The sequence below is a fragment of the Sceloporus occidentalis genome, unplaced genomic scaffold (genome assembly GCF_023333645.1).
Source record: "Sceloporus occidentalis isolate IW3139 unplaced genomic scaffold, rSceOcc1.0.p SCAF_12, whole genome shotgun sequence".
In the NCBI taxonomy this organism is placed as follows: domain Eukaryota; kingdom Metazoa; phylum Chordata; class Lepidosauria; order Squamata; family Phrynosomatidae; genus Sceloporus; species Sceloporus occidentalis.
In genome coordinates, this window is record NW_028316992.1 from 9,374,336 (window position 1) to 9,395,230 (window position 20,895).

General features: G+C 45.4%; 1 protein-coding gene across 1 annotated transcript; it reads left to right on the top strand.

The window, feature by feature from the left end:
• The first annotated feature begins 8,377 nt into the window (after positions 1-8,377).
• Positions 8,378-19,482, top strand: LOC149305247 (uncharacterized). The gene is made up of 4 exons (XM_089477967.1): positions 8,378-8,503; positions 13,169-13,337; positions 14,189-14,309; positions 17,810-19,482. Exons 2-4 carry the CDS (start codon positions 13,263-13,265, stop codon positions 19,213-19,215), a joined length of 1,602 nt encoding a protein of 533 aa, XP_089334093.1. The 5' UTR covers positions 8,378-8,503; positions 13,169-13,262; the 3' UTR covers positions 19,216-19,482.
• The last annotated feature ends 1,413 nt before the right edge of the window (positions 19,483-20,895 follow it).

Here is a 20,895-nt window from a genome sequence, read left to right on the forward strand (position 1 = left end):
TTTCTGTGAGTCCAGAGGAAGAGGAAGAAGATGGCATTCCCAAACCCTCTTTCTGACTTTACAAGGCAACTCTTAGCATCTGCCCAAAACTGCTCTTGAACATGCAAAGGTCAGGCAAGATCTGCTTTGCTGTTTGCAAAAGAGATGGGAAAACAATGGGCCCTTGGTATCCACTTAGATTTGGTTTGGATAGCAAAATCTGTGGGTGCTCAAGTCCCATTATATAAAATGGGTGACCTTGGGCAAATCACACTCTCTCAGCCTCAGAGGAAGACCAATGGCCAGCTGGAAGGCACACAACACACAGACAAACATCTACCTGATGGGAATGCCATTCATCCTGGGCCATGAAACCCACTGCGGGGGAACCTTGGGCAGCAGACACTCCCTCAGCCTCAGAGGGAGAAAAAGGGCAAAGTGGAAGGCAGAATTGAAAGCAAGGAAAACCTGGGAATAGGGTCAGCAGACATGGGTTCAAGGAATGCAGCACACCCCCAACCCCAAGGCACACTCTCTCAGCCTCAAAGGGTGGCAATGGCAAACACCCTTCAACAAAACCGACAAGGAAACTCCTGTGAGAGTGTTGCCTATGGGTCCCCAGAAAGGAACTGAAGACACACAACACTCCCGCAAAGTCTGGGAGGAGGAGGAGGAGGAGGAGGAAGGGCTTGGAGGAAGGACCTGAGGAGGAGGAGGATAAGCAGAGAGGCCTCTGGACTGGAGGATTCTGCAGAAGAAGGAGAAGAAGGGAGCTCCTAGGCATGCGCAGAAGCCTCAGGGGGAAAAGCCACAAGGAGATCTAGCTCCTGGTTGTAACTTATTGTTATTATTATTATTATTATTATTAAATGTTATTTATTTATAAAGACTTATAAAGACGTATTTATAAAGAGTGTCTCAGGGAGTCTCTACATTTTAGCATCAGGAAAGATTTTAGGTGTTGTTAAGGTTTGGAAATTCTATTTGGGATCCCTTCTGAGTTTGAGGCCCTTTCATCCTCCATTTTGGGTTCCATGAAGGACTCAACCAAGTTTGGGTTCCAACCGCCAAGCGCTGAGGAAGAGGAGGCCATTTTGTGTCCCGGCAGCCATTTTGCGTTTCAGCGGCCATTTTGTGTTCTGCCTTGTGACTGTGGGAACCTTCTCTGAGTCCTTCTCAGTTGAACAGAGGTCTCTCTTTCTCTCCTGAGGCTCCAGAGAGAGAAGGAGGCCAGGCTCCTTGGGCCAAAAGGAAGGAAGTGTGTCCCTTTGTGTGTCTTTTGTATGTCTTTTCTGAGAGGGTTTTCTTACACAGCTCTGCTAGTCTGCTCCTGGGGAATATGAGTTTTACTATTATTATTATTAAAAAAATACAAATAAACATACAAATATACATACAGATCTACCTATATACCAATATCTAAATCTTACAAATATACAAATAATTGTATAACCGTAACAAACTATACCAACATGATATCTTATTCCCATTAGGAATAAGAAATATGGGTTTCAAAAGGGATCAGAAATGGGGAGGATAGTTTTAATACAAACCTTATTCTTCACAAACATGGGGCTTTGGCTTCTAAGAGGAGCTTGGCAGTTGTCAGTTTGAGGCTTCAGGGGGGAGAGAGAGAGAGAGTGACTGAGGGGAAGAATGGAAATGATTTCCTGACATGCTTTAACCGCTCAGTGCTATGGAATCTGGGTTTTTTCCCTTTGTGACACTTAGCCCTCTCTGCCAGAGAGCTCTAGTGCTGCAACAAACTACAAATCCCAGGATTCCACTGGATGGAGCCAGGAAAGTTAAAGCGGCTTCCAACTGAATTATTTCTTCAGTGCAGATACAGCCTGACTCAGTTGTAAAAGTGTAGAATCGCCAAAGGCTAATTTTTACCCTTAAAATGGTTTTACTTTTTAAAAGATAAACAGTTTGTTCTTCTGTCTAATCCTTATTTTGTTTGTTTGTTTGTTTCATTCTTGGTAACATGAGATGGTCTGCTCTGTCAGCTTCCCTCTTGCCTGAAAATCTCTTAATAAGAAGTGAGAAGACTTTTTAAAGCCTCCCAAAGGAGCTACTTTTGGCCTCGTTTGGGGGGCAAGCCTCCTCTTAGTAGCCAAAGCCCGATGTTTATGAAGACTAAAAGGTTTCTATTATCCAGTCCAGCCCTCTTCTTCCATGCAGGAATACACAGAATCTTAGAGTTGGAAGGGACCTCCAAGGGCCATCCAGTCCAGACCCCTTGGGAGGGGAGATCCTGGCAGGGAGGGCAGCGAAAAGAGATCCTTAGAGGGAGGGAGGATTGGGAGATATAGTTCTGAAAATCACGTTGTTAAGGGCTCCTTGGTTTTTGCCTTTGCCACCCTCTGAAGCTGAACAATCGAAATCTGAACCCTGGTCTCCAGAGTCCTAGTCCAGCACCAAGCTAAGACACGTCTCTGGCAAAAGGATGACCAAGCTCTAATCATGGGGCAGGCACTGCTGTCCGAAATCACCTGAAGGCACACTGCAACAACAACAACAACAACAACATCCTTGTCCTGACTTCAGTGAGACTTGCTTGTAAATAGACAGGTGCAATCTTGTTCTGAACGTATGCATATAAATCTGCTGGTACTATTGGATCCTTATATCCACAGATTTATAGCAGGGGACAACCTGTGTCCTCACCAAAATCTCTGACTGAGATCAGTGTTTACGTTTGAGCCTGTTGGCCTTAAAATGGATCCTAGATCCGAAATAGTCCCTCCAGAAAAGGGGCAGATGTCTCCTGCCCATCCTGTCCTTAGATTGATTCCTAAATGCCAAGATTAAGGCCGGGGAGGAGGTCTGTCCCTGCCCTCCTCTGCGGCTAAGAGAGTGTAACTTCTCCAGGGAAGAAATGAATCCTAACCTTCCCATCAGCTTAGGGGCTTAATGGCTGGGATCAAGGGAGCCGTCATGGGCTTGAGCCTCTGCCCAACCATTGCTTCGGCCAAGAAGGCAATGGTCGGTGGCACTGTTGACCTTTCCAGCATCAAGTGCTCCATGGCTGCTGAAGTGGGGAAGGCTGGGGCACCCTTGGCTGAGCAATTCCTGTCACTACTATGCTCTGAGGCTGAGAAAGTGTGACTTGCCCTATTTCCCAATGTTGTTCTTGGTGTGTGCCTTCCAGTTGTTTCCAGGTGTTATGGTGACCTGAGGGAACTTCTGAAAGGGTTTTGTTAGCAGGTTTCTTCAGAGTGGGTTTCCCATGGCCATCCTCTGAGGCTGAGAGAGTGAGACTTGCCCAAGGCCCCACCTGGAATATTGTGTCCAGTTCTGGGCACCGCAGTTCAAAAAGGATGTTGAGAAAGTGGAGGATGTCCAAAGGAGGGTAAACAAAATGGTGAAAGGTCTGGAAACCGTGCCCTATGAGGAACACTTAGGGAGCTGGGTATGTTTAGCCTGGAGAAGAGAAGGTTACGAGGTGATATGATAGCCCTGTTTAAATACGTGAAGGGATGCCATATTGAGAAGGGAGCACACTTGTTTTTTGCTCCTCCAGAGACTAGGACCCAGAACAATGGAAGCAAGCTACAGGAAAAGAGATTCCACCTCAACATTAGGAGGAACTTCCTGACAGTAAGGGCTGTTCGACTCCTTCCTCGGAGTGGTTTGGAGTCTCCTTCCTTAGAGGTCTTTAAACAGAGGTTGGATGGCCATCTGTCAGGTATGCTTTGACTGAGAGTTCCTGCATGGCAGGGGGGTTGGAATGGGTGGCCCTAGTGGTTTCTTCCAACTCTATGATTCTATGAAGTCACAATGGGACATTCTCAATGTTTCAGGTAAGGAGCACCAGCCTGAAGTCACAATAGTACGTGTGAATACTTCAGGCAAGGTGCATCAGCCTGAAGTCCAAATGGGCAGACTCAATGCATGAGGGAAGGAGCATCAGCCTTAGGTCACAATGGGCCATTCTCAATCCTTCCGGCAAGCAGCATCAACCTGAGATTACAATGGGTCAGTCTTAATCCTTCAGGTAAGTAGCACAAGCCTTAAGCTCCAATAGTCTTGTCTCAATGTTTAAGGCCAGGAACTCAAGGCTGAGATCACAATGGGCCAGTCTCAGTCCTTCAGGCAAGAAGGATCCGCCTGAGATCGCAATAGACCCATTTTATCCTTCAGATTTGGGGCATCAGACTGAAGTCACAATGGGCCAGTCTCAATCTCTCAGACAACGAGCATCATCAGCCTGAAGTAATGGGCCGGTCTCATTCCTTCAGGTATAGAGCACTAGTCTGAAGTGACAATAGTCCGATCTAAATCCTTCAGGAAAGGAGGATCAGCCTGAGATCACAATAGGCCAGTCTCAGTTATTCAGGTAAGATGCATGAGCTTGAAATCACAATGGGCCAGTCACAATCCTTCAGGCAAGGAGCATCAGTCTGAAATCACAATGGGAAAGTATCAATGCTTCAGGTAAGGAGCATCAGACTGAAGTCACAATGGGCCAGTCTCAAAATGGCCCCTGGACCACAAGATGGCTGCCAGAACACAAAATGGCAGCTTCAGCGCTTCGCAGTTGGCAGTTTGAGGCCTTCAGGAAACTCATAATGGAGGATGTAAGGTCCCTAAAGTCAGAAGTGACCCCAAACAGGATTTCCCAACTTTAACAATATCTAAAGGTTTTCCTAATGCTATAATATAGAGACTCCCTGAGATAGTCAGTATTCACAAGCAAAGGAGGGCCAAGAGAGCTCTGGAGAGCCTTGCCTTGGGGTGGCTCTGGATCTCTGGTGCTGCAACAAACTACAAATCCCAGGATTCCACAGGATGGAGCAAGGAGAGTTAACACAGTTTCGAACTGGAATATTTCTGCAGTGCAGATACAGCCTGAGTTGTTTGTAAAAGGGTAGAAGTACCCAAGTCTGTTTTTACCCTCTTAATAATGGTTTTACTATCAAAAAATAAGCACTTTGTTTTTCTGTCTAATCCTTATTTTTGTTGTTATAAATAAATTATAATTTTTATTATTGTTGTTTATTTCATTCTTGCTAATATGAGATGGTCTGGTTTGTCAACTTCCTTCATGCATAAAAGTCTATTCATAAGAAAACTGGGGGGACTTTTAAAACCTCCCAAAGGAGCTACTTTTGGCCTTTTGGGGGGACAATCCTCCTCTTGGAAGCCACATCCTGATATTTGTGAAGAATAATAATAATAAGGCTTGTATGAAAAATATCATCCCCATTTCTGATCCCTTTTAAAACCCATGTTTCCCTGTAGGAGCAGAGCTGTATAGGAAAATCCTCTCTGAAGAGACACAAAAGACACACAAAGAAACACACTTCCTTCCTTCTGGCCAAGGAGCTGGGCCTCCTTCTCACCCTGAAGCCTCAGGAGGAGAAAGAGAAGCCAATGGCCAGTTCAACTGAGGCCTCAGAGAAGGTTCTGGAACATTATTCCCCACAGTCACAAGCAGCACACAAAATGGCTGCCAGAACACAAAATGGCCACCCGAATGCAAAATGGATGGCAGAACACAAAATGGTAGCCGGAAAACAAAATGGTAGCCGGAAAACAAAATGGCCACCAGAACACAAAATGGATGGCAGAACACAAAATGGCCAACAGAACACAAAATGGATGGCAGAACACAAAATGGTAGCCGGAAAACAAAATGGTAGCCGGAAAACAAAATGGCCGCCAGAACACAAAATGGATGGCAGAACACAAAATGGCCAACAGAACACAAAATGGATGGCAGAACACAAAATGGTAGCCGGAAAATAAAATGGCTGCCAGAATGCAAATTGGCCCCCAGAACACAAAATGGATGGCAGAACACAAAATGGTAGCCGGAAAGCAAAATGGTAGCCGGAAAACAAAATGGCGGCCAGAATGCAAAATGGCCCCCAGAACACAAAATGGATGGCAGAACACAAAATGGTAGCCGGAAAATAAAATGGCTGCCAGAATACAAAATGGCCACCAGAACACGAAATGGATGGCAGAACACAAAATGGTAGCCGGAAAGCAAAATGGTAGCTGGAAAACAAAATGGCGGCCAGAATGCAAAATGGCCCCCAGAACACAAAATGGCTGCCGGCAAACAAAATGTGAGTCTGGGGCAGGGGGCGGGGTCTTCCAGCTGCTCTGCCCCCATTGGCCAGCCTCAAGAAGAGGAGGAGCTTTGCTTCTCTATTTAGCTGTGTGTGCGGAAGAGTGAGTGAGGAGAGGGAGAAAGGGACAGACAGAGAGGGAGAAAGGAAGGAGCGAGGGGAGGGGAGTGGCAGCAGAGAGACAAGGCCTGGAACCACTAGGCTTCACTGCTGTGCTGAGGGCTGGATGGGCCTGGCTTGGGTCTACTGCTGCTGCTGCTTTTCTGTGGCCACTGCCCTCACGGTGCCACTCTCTCTGAAGGTGGGAGAGTGTGACTCCCCAAAGGGGATTCTCATGCTGTCAATGCTGGCTCTCATGCTGAGTTATGGTGGTTGTGGCGATGATGGTGGTGATGATATTATCAGGCTTGGAGGGGGAGGATGCAGCTGCCTCCAGCCCTTAATCATCATTAATGCCACCCCACTGGGCATTCTTGTTCTGCACCACTGTAATGGCCATGGCTCAGTGGTATGGAACTATGGGAATGTACTTCTGGTATGGCATTTTAGGTGTTGTTAAGGTTGGGAAATCCTGTTTGAGGCCCCTTCCGACTTTGGGGCCCTTTCATCCTCCATTTTGTGTTTCCTGAAGGCCTCAAACAGCCAAGTGCTGAGGCAGAGGCGGCCATTTTGTGTTCTGGCAGCCATCTTGTTTTTCTTGTGACTGTGGGGAATAATGTTCCAGAAGCTTCTCTGAGTCCTTCTCAGTTGAACAGAGGCATCTCTTTCTCTCCTGAGGCTCCAGAGAGAGAAGGAGGCCAGGCTCCTTGAGCCAAAAAGAAGTGTGTCCTTTGTGTGTCTTTTCTGAGAGGGTTTCTTATTACACAGCTCTGCTCCTTCTGGGGAACATGGGTTTCAAAAGGGATCAGAAATGGGGAGCATAGTTTCAATACAAGTCTTATTATTATTCTTCACAAATATCAGGATTTGGCTTCTAGGAGGAGGATTGTCCCCCCAAAAGGCCAAAAGTAGCTCCTATGGGAGTTTTTAAAACTCTCCCCCAGTTTCTTATTAATAGATTTTCAGGCAAGAAGGAAGGTGGAAGACCAGACCATCTCATATTACCAAGAATGATACATACAAACATACAAACAAACAAGAAATGAAGAATAAGGATTAGACAGGACAACAAACTGCTCATATTTTAATAAAGCAAACCCATTTTTAACAGGATAAAAATTCGACTTGGCTGCTTCTATCCTTTTACAACTGACTTAGGCTATATCTGCATAATCCAGTTCGAAACCACTTTAACTCTCCTGGTTCTATCCTATGGAATCCTGGGATTTGTAGTTTTTTGTGGCATGAGAGCTCTCTGGGAGAGAAGGCTAAGGGTCCAAAGGTAAAATCCCAGGATTCCATAGCACTGAGCGGTTAAAGTGGTGTCAAAGTGCCTTTTTTCTATAGTGCAGATGCAGCCTTCTTGAGAAAGGAGCTGATGCTGGGGAAAAGAGGAGGAATGCAGAAGGAAAGGAGGACGTATGGAGGACCACCTGCAGCTGGACTGGCCTCCCTGAGCGGTCAAGACCTGAGCTGGGTTGTGGACGATGGGCACTCTTGATATCAATATTAATACCTTTCACTACTGATTGTAATTAAGGAGGGGATCAGGTTCCTCCTTTCTATAGAATCAGGAAAATGTTTAGGTGTTGTTAAGGTTTGGAAATCCTGTCTGGGGGCTTTTTGTGTTCTCAGAGCCATCGGGTGCCATCAGGAAAACCTTTCTGTGTTGTTTAGGTTCAGAAATCCTGTTTGGGGTCCCTTCTGACTTTGGGGCCCTTTCATCCTCCATTTTGGGAACCGAGAGACTCCCTTTTTTCTCCCTGAGGCTCCAGACCGAGAAGGAGGCCAGGCTCCTTGGGCCAAAAGGAAGGAAGTGTGTCCCTTTGTGCCTCTGGCCCTACATTTTGGGGGGAAGGAAGGAAGGAAGGAAGGAAGGAAGGAAGGAAGGAAGGAAGGAAGGGGGCTGTGGGGGTCTGAGGAAGGGGAGGCAAGGGGCTCAGGGCCAGTGGGAGGCTGGGCTTTGGGGGCTGGGAGAGAGAGGTGGGGAAAGAGACCCTCCCTTTGGTCTCTAGCTGGGGAGGGCCCCACCGGTCCTTGCCTCCTCCTTTGGGAAAGGAGACCCCCTCAGCCCCCTGGACTAACTCCTGCCACTCATTCCTAGAATGGCTGGGACTCAGAGGAGTTTCCTAGGCATCACCTTCTGCCCTCCATGGCAATTGGCACTGACTTTTCCCCCATTGCCTTCTCTCCCTCAGCCCTGTGGACCTCCTCCTCCTTCGCACTCAGAGCAACCCTTCTCTACGGCTGAAGAGACGGCCTCTGACCCGGGGACGCTCCGGCCATAAAGGACTGCAGGAGAGCCCTTTCTGGGGCTGCAGGAATCAGGGTCTATACTGAAGGTAGGTCTTTATTCCTGGCGCTGTCTCAATGTTTCAGTCCAGGATTGTGTGGAAGGGTTGCAGCTGAGAGAGTGAGCCCATGCTTTGCAGGCATAAAGCCCCAAATTCAGTCTCTGGCAGCATTGTCTTCCCAGAAGGTGGAAGTGAGATTTCCAGACCCCAGACACACAGTGCGCCAGTGAGTCCTTTGTGTGGGGACTGTGTGTGTCCGTGTTGTTTACTAGAGCTTTTTAAGATATTTGTTTCAGTGGGTTTATAAAATGAATTTACATATCTCAAAAATGAACATAATCCAAGATGCAATCTTTCCTCGTAAACCTATACAGAAAAAGCAATGGAAATACAGAATCAACTTAGATATCTAAAACAAAGGAATTTTGTACAAGCAAACAAGCCAGTAAAGAGAAAGTTTATAAAGAAAGCACAAACCATTTTGTAAGAAAAGCTCTATTGAAGATCTGGGAGGGAAAACAAGTGTAGAATATGTCCCCAAATATCTTTATGGTATTCGCCGCATGAGGCTCTTTTTGGGAGGAAAAGTATCCAGAAAACTAAATGGTTAAGATACAAGGAAGTACTAAAGAATCGCAAGGAAAACTAGAGGTCAAAACACAAGAAGAACTTATAGAATCTGGCCTAGATTGTCACTGGTATCTCTATCGTCAAATGAGGGAGAGGTTTAAAATAGATGTGAAATTAGGAGGAATACAAAATGCAAAATCGGAACGGAATGAAATTGTAGAAAAAAGAAGGGAAAATGGTTTCTAAATGTTAGAAAATTTTGTTGAAATGGGGGATACAGAAGAGGAGATAATAATGGTGAAATGGCACTGAATATAGGACATAACCTGGACTACAAACAGTGGGAGAAGACATGGAGTAGGAGAATGAACTGTACTGTAAGCCAAGATTTGAAAGAAAGTGTTTATAAAATGACATATAGATGGCACTTGCTGTGGGAGGGGTCCGTGCCACGGGCTGCATAATGCAGGGTTGTAGGCTCCTCCTCTCTAGCACACTCCACGTGCGCAACAAACTTACACAGCCCGTGCGGCAGAAACAATAACTTTTAATAGGAACAGTGCCTCAACCCTAACACAAAGCAAAACCTCTGATCCAAAATCCAAACTGAACACTGGGTTGCGGGCCCGACTCGTGTCGTCGGCTACTCCTCCATTCCTTCTCCCTCCGTGGTGGGGCCTGCAAGTTCGGCGTTGTGCCCTTTGGCCCTATAGCCCCCTAGATACTTCTCTAGGGGCTCTATCTCAGCTTTTTCCCTCTCCTTCAGTGCTGGGCCTGTCTCCCAATGTTCCCCCTTGGGATCCCACCATTCGTCCTCCAAGTCTTGAAGGCCCCTTGTAGACCACTCCTTGGTGTCAGAGTAGGCAAAGTCCCCTTCCTCCCTGGGGTTCTGCAGCCATACCTCCTTGTGGGGTCCCCATCTCCGACCAGATGGCCTTCTCTGCAGAGACACCGGGACGCCGTCCCTCCTTGGGCTCCTTACTGCCTGTCCTTTCCCTAGCTCAGCCGCGGCTGCCCGGCCAGCTCTTCCGCATCATCCCTTCCTCCCCACATGCCTCGACCCTTCCTCTTTTATACCCTCCAGGGCTTTCTCTTCCCCTCCCACCGGCTCTGCCCCGGGTCTCCTCTCCCCCTCATCCATTACCACCTGGCTGCCCTTAGCCCCTTCATCTCTCTCCACCTGGGTGAGTCCTTCACTACACTTGCCACCTCAGAGAATTGCCCATAGGTACAAGAATACCAAACCCAAGTGTTGGAAATGCTCCTACATTACAGGTTCCTATTTTTGTCTTTGGTGGACTTGTCCAGAAACAAAAAATATTGGTTACATATATTCAAAATTTTGGTAACGAATTTAACAATAGAAATTGCCTTCTCTCCAGAAACCTTTTTGTTAGGAATGATAGATAGCAAGATGGGGAAAAACCCTATGGGAAACTACATTTTTATTTCTTAACATGTGCCAGGATAGTACTTGCTAGAACCTGGAAAACAGAGGAAGCCCAACCATAGAACAATGGTTAGTTGAAGTGTTTGAGATGGCGGAGATGGATGTGATGACATGTTGGATGAAAGGGAAAACTGAAGCAAGTGTTAAAAAAGGTTGGAATGTATTTTATGATTCTTTAGAAAAACATTGGAAAGATGTTATAATCAGGAAGTAAAGGGTCGTCTGTCAGAATAACATCTGAAAAATATATGGTATACAAAGTGGAAGCGTGAAATGTATGGGTAGAAAGCAGAAGTTGATTAATAATGTTAGGTATCCCAAACCTGGTAAAAATAACTGTTTACTCAAGGAAATCAGCAAAGGAAGGTCCAGGGAATATAATTAAGTTAAAATAACTCATGAATCTAGGTGAAATAAGGTAATGTAAAGTAAGAAGTAATCAAGGTAGAAGGATAAAACATTTACTTAAATAGAATAAATATGAAAGGTTTTCCAAGTAGGAGGAAGTCATATTTCTTTTTGTGTTATATGTTTTTATAAAGATAGGTCCTTTAGGAAGTATATGTGAGTTATTCCTATTAGTCTTGTCTTTTTAAGATAGTAAGTGAGGTATAGCACATGTATAGGGATGTTTTCATGTCTATTTATGGTTATGGAAAGTTCACAGTTTGTTTGTCTGTAATTGTTATATGTTATATGTTGAAAAGCAAATAAACACTATTCATAAAAAAACAAACAAACCTATACATTTATGGACTTATGTTGCATTAAGTGTAACATATTCAGCAGTGTGCATACTTTTTAAGAATACACAAGGTGAAGTAGAAGTGATTTTGACAATAGGTCCATTCAGACACAAAGCACACAAATGTTCATGCATCAATTTCTGTGTGGCTTCAGGAAACAGAGAGAGGAGAGGCACACCTCATGCTCCTGCTATGACTGACACATAAATACAGCAGTTAAGCTCAGAGAAATGGTCTCATTTGTAAAACTGAAATACTTATTTTCACCACTGTCTTACATGGGGAGTGGGCAGGATGAGGGGAGGCCATGGATGAGATCCATAAAGTGCTGCAGGTCTTATCCAGTCCAGGAACTAGAACTTCTCTTCATGGGACAGAAAACAGGTCCTCCTCCTCCTCCACTGCATGAAAGAGAAGTCACATTTTCATCAGTGATGATGACACAGCATGAAAAACTTGCATTCCTGCAATTAACATCTGAGAGGGCCTGAATCCTGTTGGTTAACCTTAGAGTAGACCCACTGAACCCATAAGTGACTGGTGAGTCAATCTATAGGTAAATTCAACTGATTCAGTGATTCTAATCTGATTAGGACTAAGCATAGGATACAATACAGGCTAGGATTTAGGCTTGTATGTGGCTTGAACAGGATATTCCCAAGCAAAGATGAGCAGAGAAGAGTGTGGAAAATGGGCACTCTCCACATGGGCAGAGACACTCTCAGAATGATGATATCTCTGCATGCAGAAGGCTGCCATGGCAACTGGGTGCTCCCTTTCCATCAGCTCAATCCTTTGGTGCCCCCCGATCCTGGGAGGAGGGCTGGATAGCATGGGAGGGGAGCAACCTGAAAAGAGAGAGCTCTTTTCCTGCCCTGCCTGACCGGAGGCCTCCCTGGGGGATGGAGGGCAACTGGTTCGGCCACTGGGAGAATGAGGGTCCACCAGGCCAGACAGCCTGACCCAGCAGAACCTCCATTCTCCAGTGTTGCTCTGGGTGGAATGAGGCTACAACTGGCCATTCACTGACCCAGGTACTTCCACAGAGTTGTGGAAGCCCTCCCGCATGGCCATTCCGTGCCTGATGAGAGTGTTGGGTGCGAGGCATTGGAGAAGCATCCAGCTGTGTTTCTCTAGCCAGAATCAAAATGAAGGCATTTTCCTCTCATGGCTACTGGGGACCTCTGGAGGTTTCAGCAGATGATGCACGCATTTCACATCTAGCTACAGGGACATAGCCAGGGTCCTCTCCAATTCCCCATCCCCTGATCACCCACCACTCTCACAAGGTATGGAGTGTCAGGACCATGGTAAACAGGTCTGAGGAGATGACATGGATGTGGCCACTAGGTGGAGCTGTTGTGGAAGTCATTGACACCTCTAGTGGCAGTTACATGTGTCAGCATTTAAACAGTGCATCATTGGAATGTTGATGCAACCGTCAACTGTCATTCACAACTGTCACTGAGGAAGAGTGAGACAGTGTGTGCCTCAGAGTGGGTTGTTACTGGTGTGGATGGTGGATGGTGTCAATGTATATGAATTCTTATATGAATAAAAGCCTCATCTGAGAGGAGAAGATTTCAGTGTCTCTTTGCTCATTGAGAAAGCAACAGGTGTTTCTCCAGCTCACAAGCTACTGACTACAGTCAAGGTGGAGAATCTGGCGCCATACGTTAACGTGTTGCCTCATGTGTTGTGCAACATAGCAACGTCAAAAGCGTTTTAACATAAAGTATCTGTTGTGTAGGGGAGCTGCAGTGAATCTATGCTAGGTCCAGGGGGCTTTGTTTGGTGCAGGGGGAGGAAGGGGATGCCCACCTCTGCATTGGCCCAAAGGAGGCATATGTCACCTGCGTATCTCACCAGCAGAATGCTGTTCTCTGTGTCTTTGAAAGATGCAGGGTTTCTTGACAAATCAAGCCTAACCCTAGTCTCTTTTCTCAGGAACTTCTCCTCAGCCTCCTTGTACACAGCTTTGGGGCATATTTTGCTGAAAGAGACCCAAGTGCAAGGCCACCAGGACCCCATTGCCCACCTAATGGCCAAAACAGAGGCCAAGCAGAGGGAGTTGGGCTCCAAGAGAAAGAGGCTGTCCAAGTACAACAATTCTTTGGTGAGTTGACATCCTGACTATTAGTTTCATTTGTGTCACTGCTGGGGCAGCTCATGAAAGCAAATGGAGAACATATATTGTCCTAATTTGGCAGAGAAAGTCCTGGTTAATCCTCTGTCACCTCACTTTTCAGGGGCTTTTGAAAATGTCCCAGTTTCTCTCTCTTCCTCCCACTTTCCCCCCTTCTCCTCAGCTCTCTTGGGTTGCTGCTAAGTGACTTCCAAGGAGTTTGCACTGCATCAACTCAAAAGGGAGGAGAGGAGAGGAGAGGAGAGAAGTTGCCAGGGTCTTCCCTTGCCAGGAGGCTGAGGCAAAAGCAAACTGCTGTGCCCTTCCTAGCTTGTGTGATCTTCCTCCTAAACAACTTTGGCCATCCTCACCACCTTCTGGTGTTGCTTGTCCACTTTTCCCATCTGTAAAATGTTGGGGATATGGGAGACCATCTCTGGATCGAAACTGGGGGTGGTCCCAGTGGCCCTCAAGTCCAGAGTGCTCCCCAGAACTGTTTTTTAAAAATGACACTTGCCTCTGAAATTTGGCGAGAAATGGCTAAATGCACCATAATTCTTTTGTGGCTAAATGTACTATATGTGTTGGGATAGTCAGTATCCTAATCCATCCTCAGTATCCCAGCCATGGCCTAAATTATATTGTTTATTATATTTTATATTATTTTGAAAGGATTCAAGACAAACTGAACTCAGAGGCAGTAGCTTTTTGCTTGCTGACAGAATTTAAAGTTTATTTCTTGGACTGAATTCTGAAGTGATGAAATAATATTTGGATGAACCATGTCCTTTCCTCCCCTTTTGCTTAGTCACTCTCTGGATGAGGGCTGTTTTCTATTTCAGGTGACCTTTGCAGATGTGGCAGTATATTTCAGCAAAGAGGAATGGAATCTGTTGACAAAGAAACAGAAGCTTTTGTACAATTATGTAATGATGGACAATTATGAGAATGTGGCTTCTGTAGGTAAGGAACCTGAATCCGTTGCTCTTTCTATAAAGACTGAGGGCCCTTTCATACTATATTATTATATCGCTATGGTTCCACTGGAATTATAGAATCATAGAGTTGGAATAGAGCACAAGGACCATCCAGTTCAACCTCCTTCTGCCATGCAGGAATACACATTCAAATCACCTCCAAGAGATCCAGCCTCTATTTAAAGACCTCCAAAGAAGAGGACTCCACCAAACTCTAAGGGAGTATATTCCACTGTCAAAGAGCTCTTACTGTCACAAAGTTCCTCCTAATGTTTAGGTGGAACCTCTTTCCCTGTGGCTTGCATCCATTGTGGTGTCTCCTTTTCTCTGTAGCAGCAGCAAGCAAGCCTGCTCCTTGCGCAACATGACACCCTTTCAAATATTTAAACATGGATATTATAGCCACTCTTTACCCTCTTTTCTCCAGGCTAAACATAACCACCTCTCTAAGCTGCTCCTCATAGAGCTTGATGGTTTCCAGACTCTTCACCACTTTGGTTGCCCTCCTCTGGACATGCTCCAGTTTGTCAACATCCTTTTTGAATTGTGGGCCCCAGATCTGGACACAGGATTATTCCAAGTGAGGCCTGACCAAAGCAGAACAGAGTGACACTGTTACTTCCCTTGATCTAATAATAATAATAATAATTTGTTTTATTTATATACCGCTATTCCAAAGATCATAGCGGTGAACAGCAAGTAAGCTAATTAGCAAGTAAGCTAATTTGCCCCCAACAGTCTGGGTACTCATTTTAGTGACCTCGGAAGGATGCAAGCCTGAGTCGAGCTTGGGCCCTTTTGCTGGTCTTGAACTCGCAACCTTGTGGTTTTGAGTGAATGGCTGCAGTACAGGCATTTAACCACTGTGCCACCAGGGCTCCGAAACTATTCTAGAAACTATTCTTGTATTGATGCAGCCTAGAATCACACAGGCCTTTGTAGCTGCCGCATCACACTGTTGGCCCATGTTCAACTTGCAGTCTACTAGGAATCATAGAGCCTTTCAAACATAGTTTAATTGTGATAGCAACATCCTGTAGAATAGTTGAATCTGTAGTTCAGTGAGGAATTATTGCTCTCCAGTTTCCAAGGATCCTAATTACCCCATCGTAAACTGCCAATTCTAGGATTTTGTGGAAAGAAGCCATGGAGATTAATGATTTCACACCGAAATGGTACTCAGCACATCCCTGAGCAAGTTTCCTACCTCTTTTGTCCCCTCTTCCATCCTTTTAAGGGTCTGGAGAGTCTTCTTGGGGGAAAGACCTCCCTTGGTCCTGCAATGGCTCAGAGAGGGCCCAACAGTGGCAAAATGGCCTCCACTTCCCCAAAGGGATGCTTAGGATGTTGAGGAGCACAATATTATTTCATCACCCCCCCCCCCATGCAATACAATGTGGGGATGCCCCTGAGATCTCCTCCAAACCCCATCAGTAGCCCATGTCTGTATTATAGAGGTTTTAAGGCTGTTTTAAGGCTGCTCCCTGGTGCTTGACCCTCACCAAAACTGGAGTCCATGTCCCAGCCCCCTTGCTCTGCCTTTGCCAATGAGTTATTTGTATCTTGATTATCCTGTCTTTCTCAACAAATGGGCCTCAAAGTGTCCCTTTTATGCATCACATAAATGGGTGTGTGTCTGTGATAGACGGAGGGAATGTGAAAAATAGAAAGGCAAGGAAGAGATGCTGAAAATGAGATGCTGAAGTGGTGCAGATGGGCAAGAGGGAAGGTTTTAGAGCGGAGGGAGAAAGGGAAGGGGATCTGGCAGATGGGAGCCAGAAGGGGAAGTCAGGAGCAAAGCCAGGATTGCCTAGCTCTTTGCGAAGAGGAAGGTACCTCTGGAAAGGGCCAGGAGAGGGGCCTTGGGGATTGGGAGGCAGCCACGAACCTGACAGATTTAAAGAACTGAACTGGTGAGAACCAGCTCAGGTCCTTGTTTTCAGACATATGAAGGGGTTCCATTTAGAAATTATGAGCAATGTCTATGAAGAGAGGAAAGGGTGACACAAAAATTCCTTTTTGTCTAATGTTTCTTTTCCAACCTGAGCTTGCTTAGCTCCATGGTTGATTCCAGAGGCCCTTTGTTACCCAAAATGCTGGAGTCTGGGGAGGACACTTCCAAGTGCTATTCTTTCAGGGGAATTTCATACTTAGCTCAAAGGAGAGATTGAGGCAACAGTGACCAAGGGAGTCATCCCATTCCGGACACACACACACACTCCCGGTGTTAGGGAAATTCTGTGTATTCTTGAGCCCTATTTAAATGAATGAGGCTCCGCACGGTGGAACGGCACACCCGCCACGGGCACAGGTGCCATGAACCCCTTTTTCCAGTGTGGCTTTTAGTGTATGCTGAAATCTGTGTAAGGCGCCCGCGTATGACGCAGGTGCACTGTACATGCATGCACACACATGAACTAGGTAACAAAGGTGGGAGTGGTGAATAGATGTTAGGCTTTGCTAATGGGAATACGCAACCAAGACGGAACTTGATTCCAATTGCTGAGGGTCCAGAATGGGGAGAGAAGTCAGTAACTCCCATGGCAAGTAGAGCTGGCAAGTGTAGTGAGGTGTTTAGCAATGTAAACCAACGGAGTGTCTGTCTGCAACTGGAGTGACGCTGAAGAACAGCCAGTTGGCATATTTATACTGAAATTGTTGCTAGTGGGCAGAACCTGAGTTTTCTATAAGGTTTAAATCGCTTTAGAATGTTTCCTGGGTGGGGAAAATAGGGTCCAAAATCAAATTGAATGCAATGAGTACTTGGTGCAAATACCTCAGACATAAGGGATTAGCACACCGGTCCTCATAGCAGAGTATGGAAACAAATTTCCGCATACAGGTTTTGGCAATGCACTGACCACTTTTCACAATTAAAAATAATTCACAGACACAGTTGATTTCATCTGAATCTTTGGAAATTCTCTATTCTGAGTTGCAAAATAATAAAAATATTTGCAAACTCTCCTCTCTGACTTCCGTCACATTCACCATCTCTTGTATACACAACTCCACTCCAATCCTATCCACAGCAATCCACATGTGACCTTATCCTGTCTTGGTTGTGATTCACTTCATGGTGCCACACAGCATGAAGCCTCCTCTGCAGTTAGCTTGCATCATGCCATGTGCTCTGACTCAGCTCTCTCTGCCCGTCCCACAGGATATGATGCCACTTTTCAATCAAAATATTTTTACACATGTTTAAAGGAATCTTTTTTCAACAGTCTGTATGGCTATCTGATTCTACTGATTACCTCCAGGTAGTTCTCCCACAATCTCTTCTTTAACAGCTCCTGTGAGTAAGGATATAATCGTTTCATGAATTTGGGGCATCTGCAACAGGGTCATGCTCAGGTCACCCACCCTAACTTTATTAATTTAATATCAAATAGGGAGGTGTGAACATAGGGCTAAATCTTGGTCTAACACTTTCTTCTCTTAACTCTGATATTCAGTATTTTCTGTCATTATCTTTCTTTACAGCAGAACATGTCAGTCATGAGAGAGTCCACACATCAGAGGAGCAATACAAATGCCAGCATTGTGGGAAATGTTTTTATTTGAAGTCAGTCCTAGTGACACATCAGAGAGTCCACACCGAAAAGAAGCCACAGAAATGCCAGCATTGTGGGAAATGTTTTTATTTGAAGTCAGTCCTAGTGAGACATCAGAGAGTCCACACAGGAGAGAAGCCATACAACTGCCAGAATTGTGGGAAACATTTTGTGTACAAGTCGATCCTTGTCATGCATCAGAGAGTCCACACAGGAGAGAAGCCATACAAATGCCAGCATTGTGAGAAATGTTTTTCTTTAAAGTCATATCTAATGACACATCAGAGAGTCCACACAGGAGAGAAGCCATACAAATGCCAGCATTGTGGGAACTGTTATTCTCAGAGGGCAAACCTAGTGAGACATCAGAGAGTCCACACAGGAGAGAAGCCATACAAATGCCAGCATTGTGGGAAATGTTTTTATGTGAAGTCAATCCTAGTGAGACATCAGAGAGTCCACACAGGAGAGAAGCCATACAAATGCCAGCATTGTGGGAACTGTTATTCTCAGAGGGCAAACCTAGTGAGACATCAGAGAGTCCACACAGGAGAGAAGCCATACAAATGCCAGCATTGTGGGAAATGTTTTTATGTGAAGTCAATCCTAGTGAGACATCAGAGAGTCCACACAGGAGAGAAGCCATACAAATGCCAGCATTGTGGGAAATGTTTTTATTTGAAGTCAATCCTAGTGACACATCAGAGAGTCCACACAGGAGAGAAGCCATACAAATGCCAGCATTGTGGGAAATGTTTTTATTTGAAGTCAATCCTAGTGACACATCAGAGAGTCCACACAGGAGAGAAGCCATACAAATGCCAGCATTGTGAGAAATGTTTTTCTTTAAAGTCATATCTAATGACACATCAGAGAGTCCACACAGGAGAGAAGCCATACAAATGCCAGCATTGTGGGAACTGTTATTCTCAGAGGGCAAACCTAGTGAGACATCAGAGAGTCCACACAGGAGAGAAGCCATACAAATGCCAGCATTGTGGGAAATGTTTTTATTTGAAGTCAATCCTAGTGACACATCAGAGAGTCCACACAGGAGAGAAGCCATACAAATGCCAGCATTGTGGGAAATGTTTTTATTCGAAGTCACACCTAGTGAGACATGAGAGAGGCCACACAGGAGAGAAGCCATACAAATGCCAACATTGTGGGAAATGTTTTTCTCAGCAGTCCCACCTAACGACACATCAGAGAATCCATACTGGAGAGAAGCCATACAAATGCCAGCAGTGTGGGAAATCCTTTTCTTGGAGGTCAGGCCTATTCAATCACCAGAGAGGCTACACAGGAGAGAAGCCACACAAATCCAAGCAGTGAACTAACATTATTTTTTGTAAAGAATAAATGCAAAATATTTTTTCAATCCAGAGGTGCTAAAAAGCCCTTATGATTTTATTTGTACGGTTTTTCTGTCCATATGTCTGTTTATGTTTTAAAGTTATGTTTTGTTAAGTTTAGGTTTTAATTGCTACTAGTATAGATAATTGCTTTGGGTTATAAATTTATAAAGTTGGGGACCGGTAGTAACAGAAAGGGAGCTAGCTTCTTCGAATGTCTGGGGCAGGGAGAGATTGTGCGTGTGAGAAGGATGGCAAAGTTGGGCTGGTTAATAGTGGGGGGTAGATGGTGGGAATTGGAGGTGGGGGCTATGTTTGGAAGAGGGTGGAGTTTCAGATTTGGAGTTTTAATGTACTGTTTGGTTTTGAGTGGGCAGTTCTGGCCGAAACACCTAATTTCTGAATATGTGTTTTCAATAAAGTTCTTTGCTATTTCAACACACTGGACTCTTTGAGGCACAGAAGTTGTGAATTTGCACAAAACTGGCATTTCTTCTCAGTCCTCAGCTCCATTCCCAGCCATAAGAACAGAGCCTTCCTTTCCTGCCTTTCCTGTGCTCCATTGCGGCCTCTTCAAAGTCTCCTCAAAAGAAGGAAGGAAGGAAGAAAGGAAGGAAGGGGAGGCTGCTGAACCCTGGCGCATTCCTTCCCTTCTCTCAAAGGCTGCCAGTGGGATAAACAGCAGCAGCAGTAAGGCCCTGGTGATCCCTGTGCATGATCAGAAGGCGCCTTTGGGATGTATGTGCACATGTGCAGTCTGAGACCTGAAGCCATTGCTGCCTTCACAGTCTCTTCTGAGGGAGAGAGGGAAGTGTGGAGAGCCCTTGTTCGTTGGGAGGAATGGCTGGAGGGTCTCCTGGGGAGCCCTTGGGGGAGTGGGGGTTATAAGAAGGAAGGATGCCCCCTTCTCCCCCAAAGAAAGGCAGGGTCCTGCCAGGCCTCCTCTCCCTCTTTCCTTCCCTGCCTCCTCCTGAGGAGATTCCCTGGGTACTTCCGGGGGGGGGGGGGTATAAGAAAAAAGGGCAGGAGGGAGACATGGCCATGGAGGGAATCGGGATCCAAATGGAAAAAGGGCTTTGAGGAGTCCCCTCCCTCCTGGAAAGTGGATCAATAGAAGTATAGTGTCTAGATCAAGGGAAGTAATAGTGCCACTCTATTCTGCTCTGGTCAGTCCGCACCTGGATTACTGTGTCCAGTTCTTTGCACCACAATTCAAAAAGGATGTTGAGAAACTGGAGCATGTCCAAAGGAGGACAACTAAAATGGTGAAGGTTTTGGAAACTATGTCCTATGAGGAACGACTTAGGGATTTGATGTTCTTTTGTTGTCTGTTTTATAGAATCATTTCCTATATTGCTATGTATTTTATTTGTATTATCCTACTAGAGAGGCCCCTTCCCCACCACCACTCCCTTTGTGTCGTGTCTTTTTAGATTGTAAGCCTGAGGACAGGGAACCATCCAATTAAAAAGATTGTATGTACAGTTCTGTGTAAATTTATAGCGCTTTATAAATAAAGGTTGTTAATGATAATAATAATAATAATAATGGAGCTGGGGATGTTTAGCCTGGAGAAGATAGCCCTGTTTAAATATGTATTTATTTGTTTATTTATTTTTTGTATTTATACCTTGCCCTTCAGCCCCAAAGGCTCTCAGAG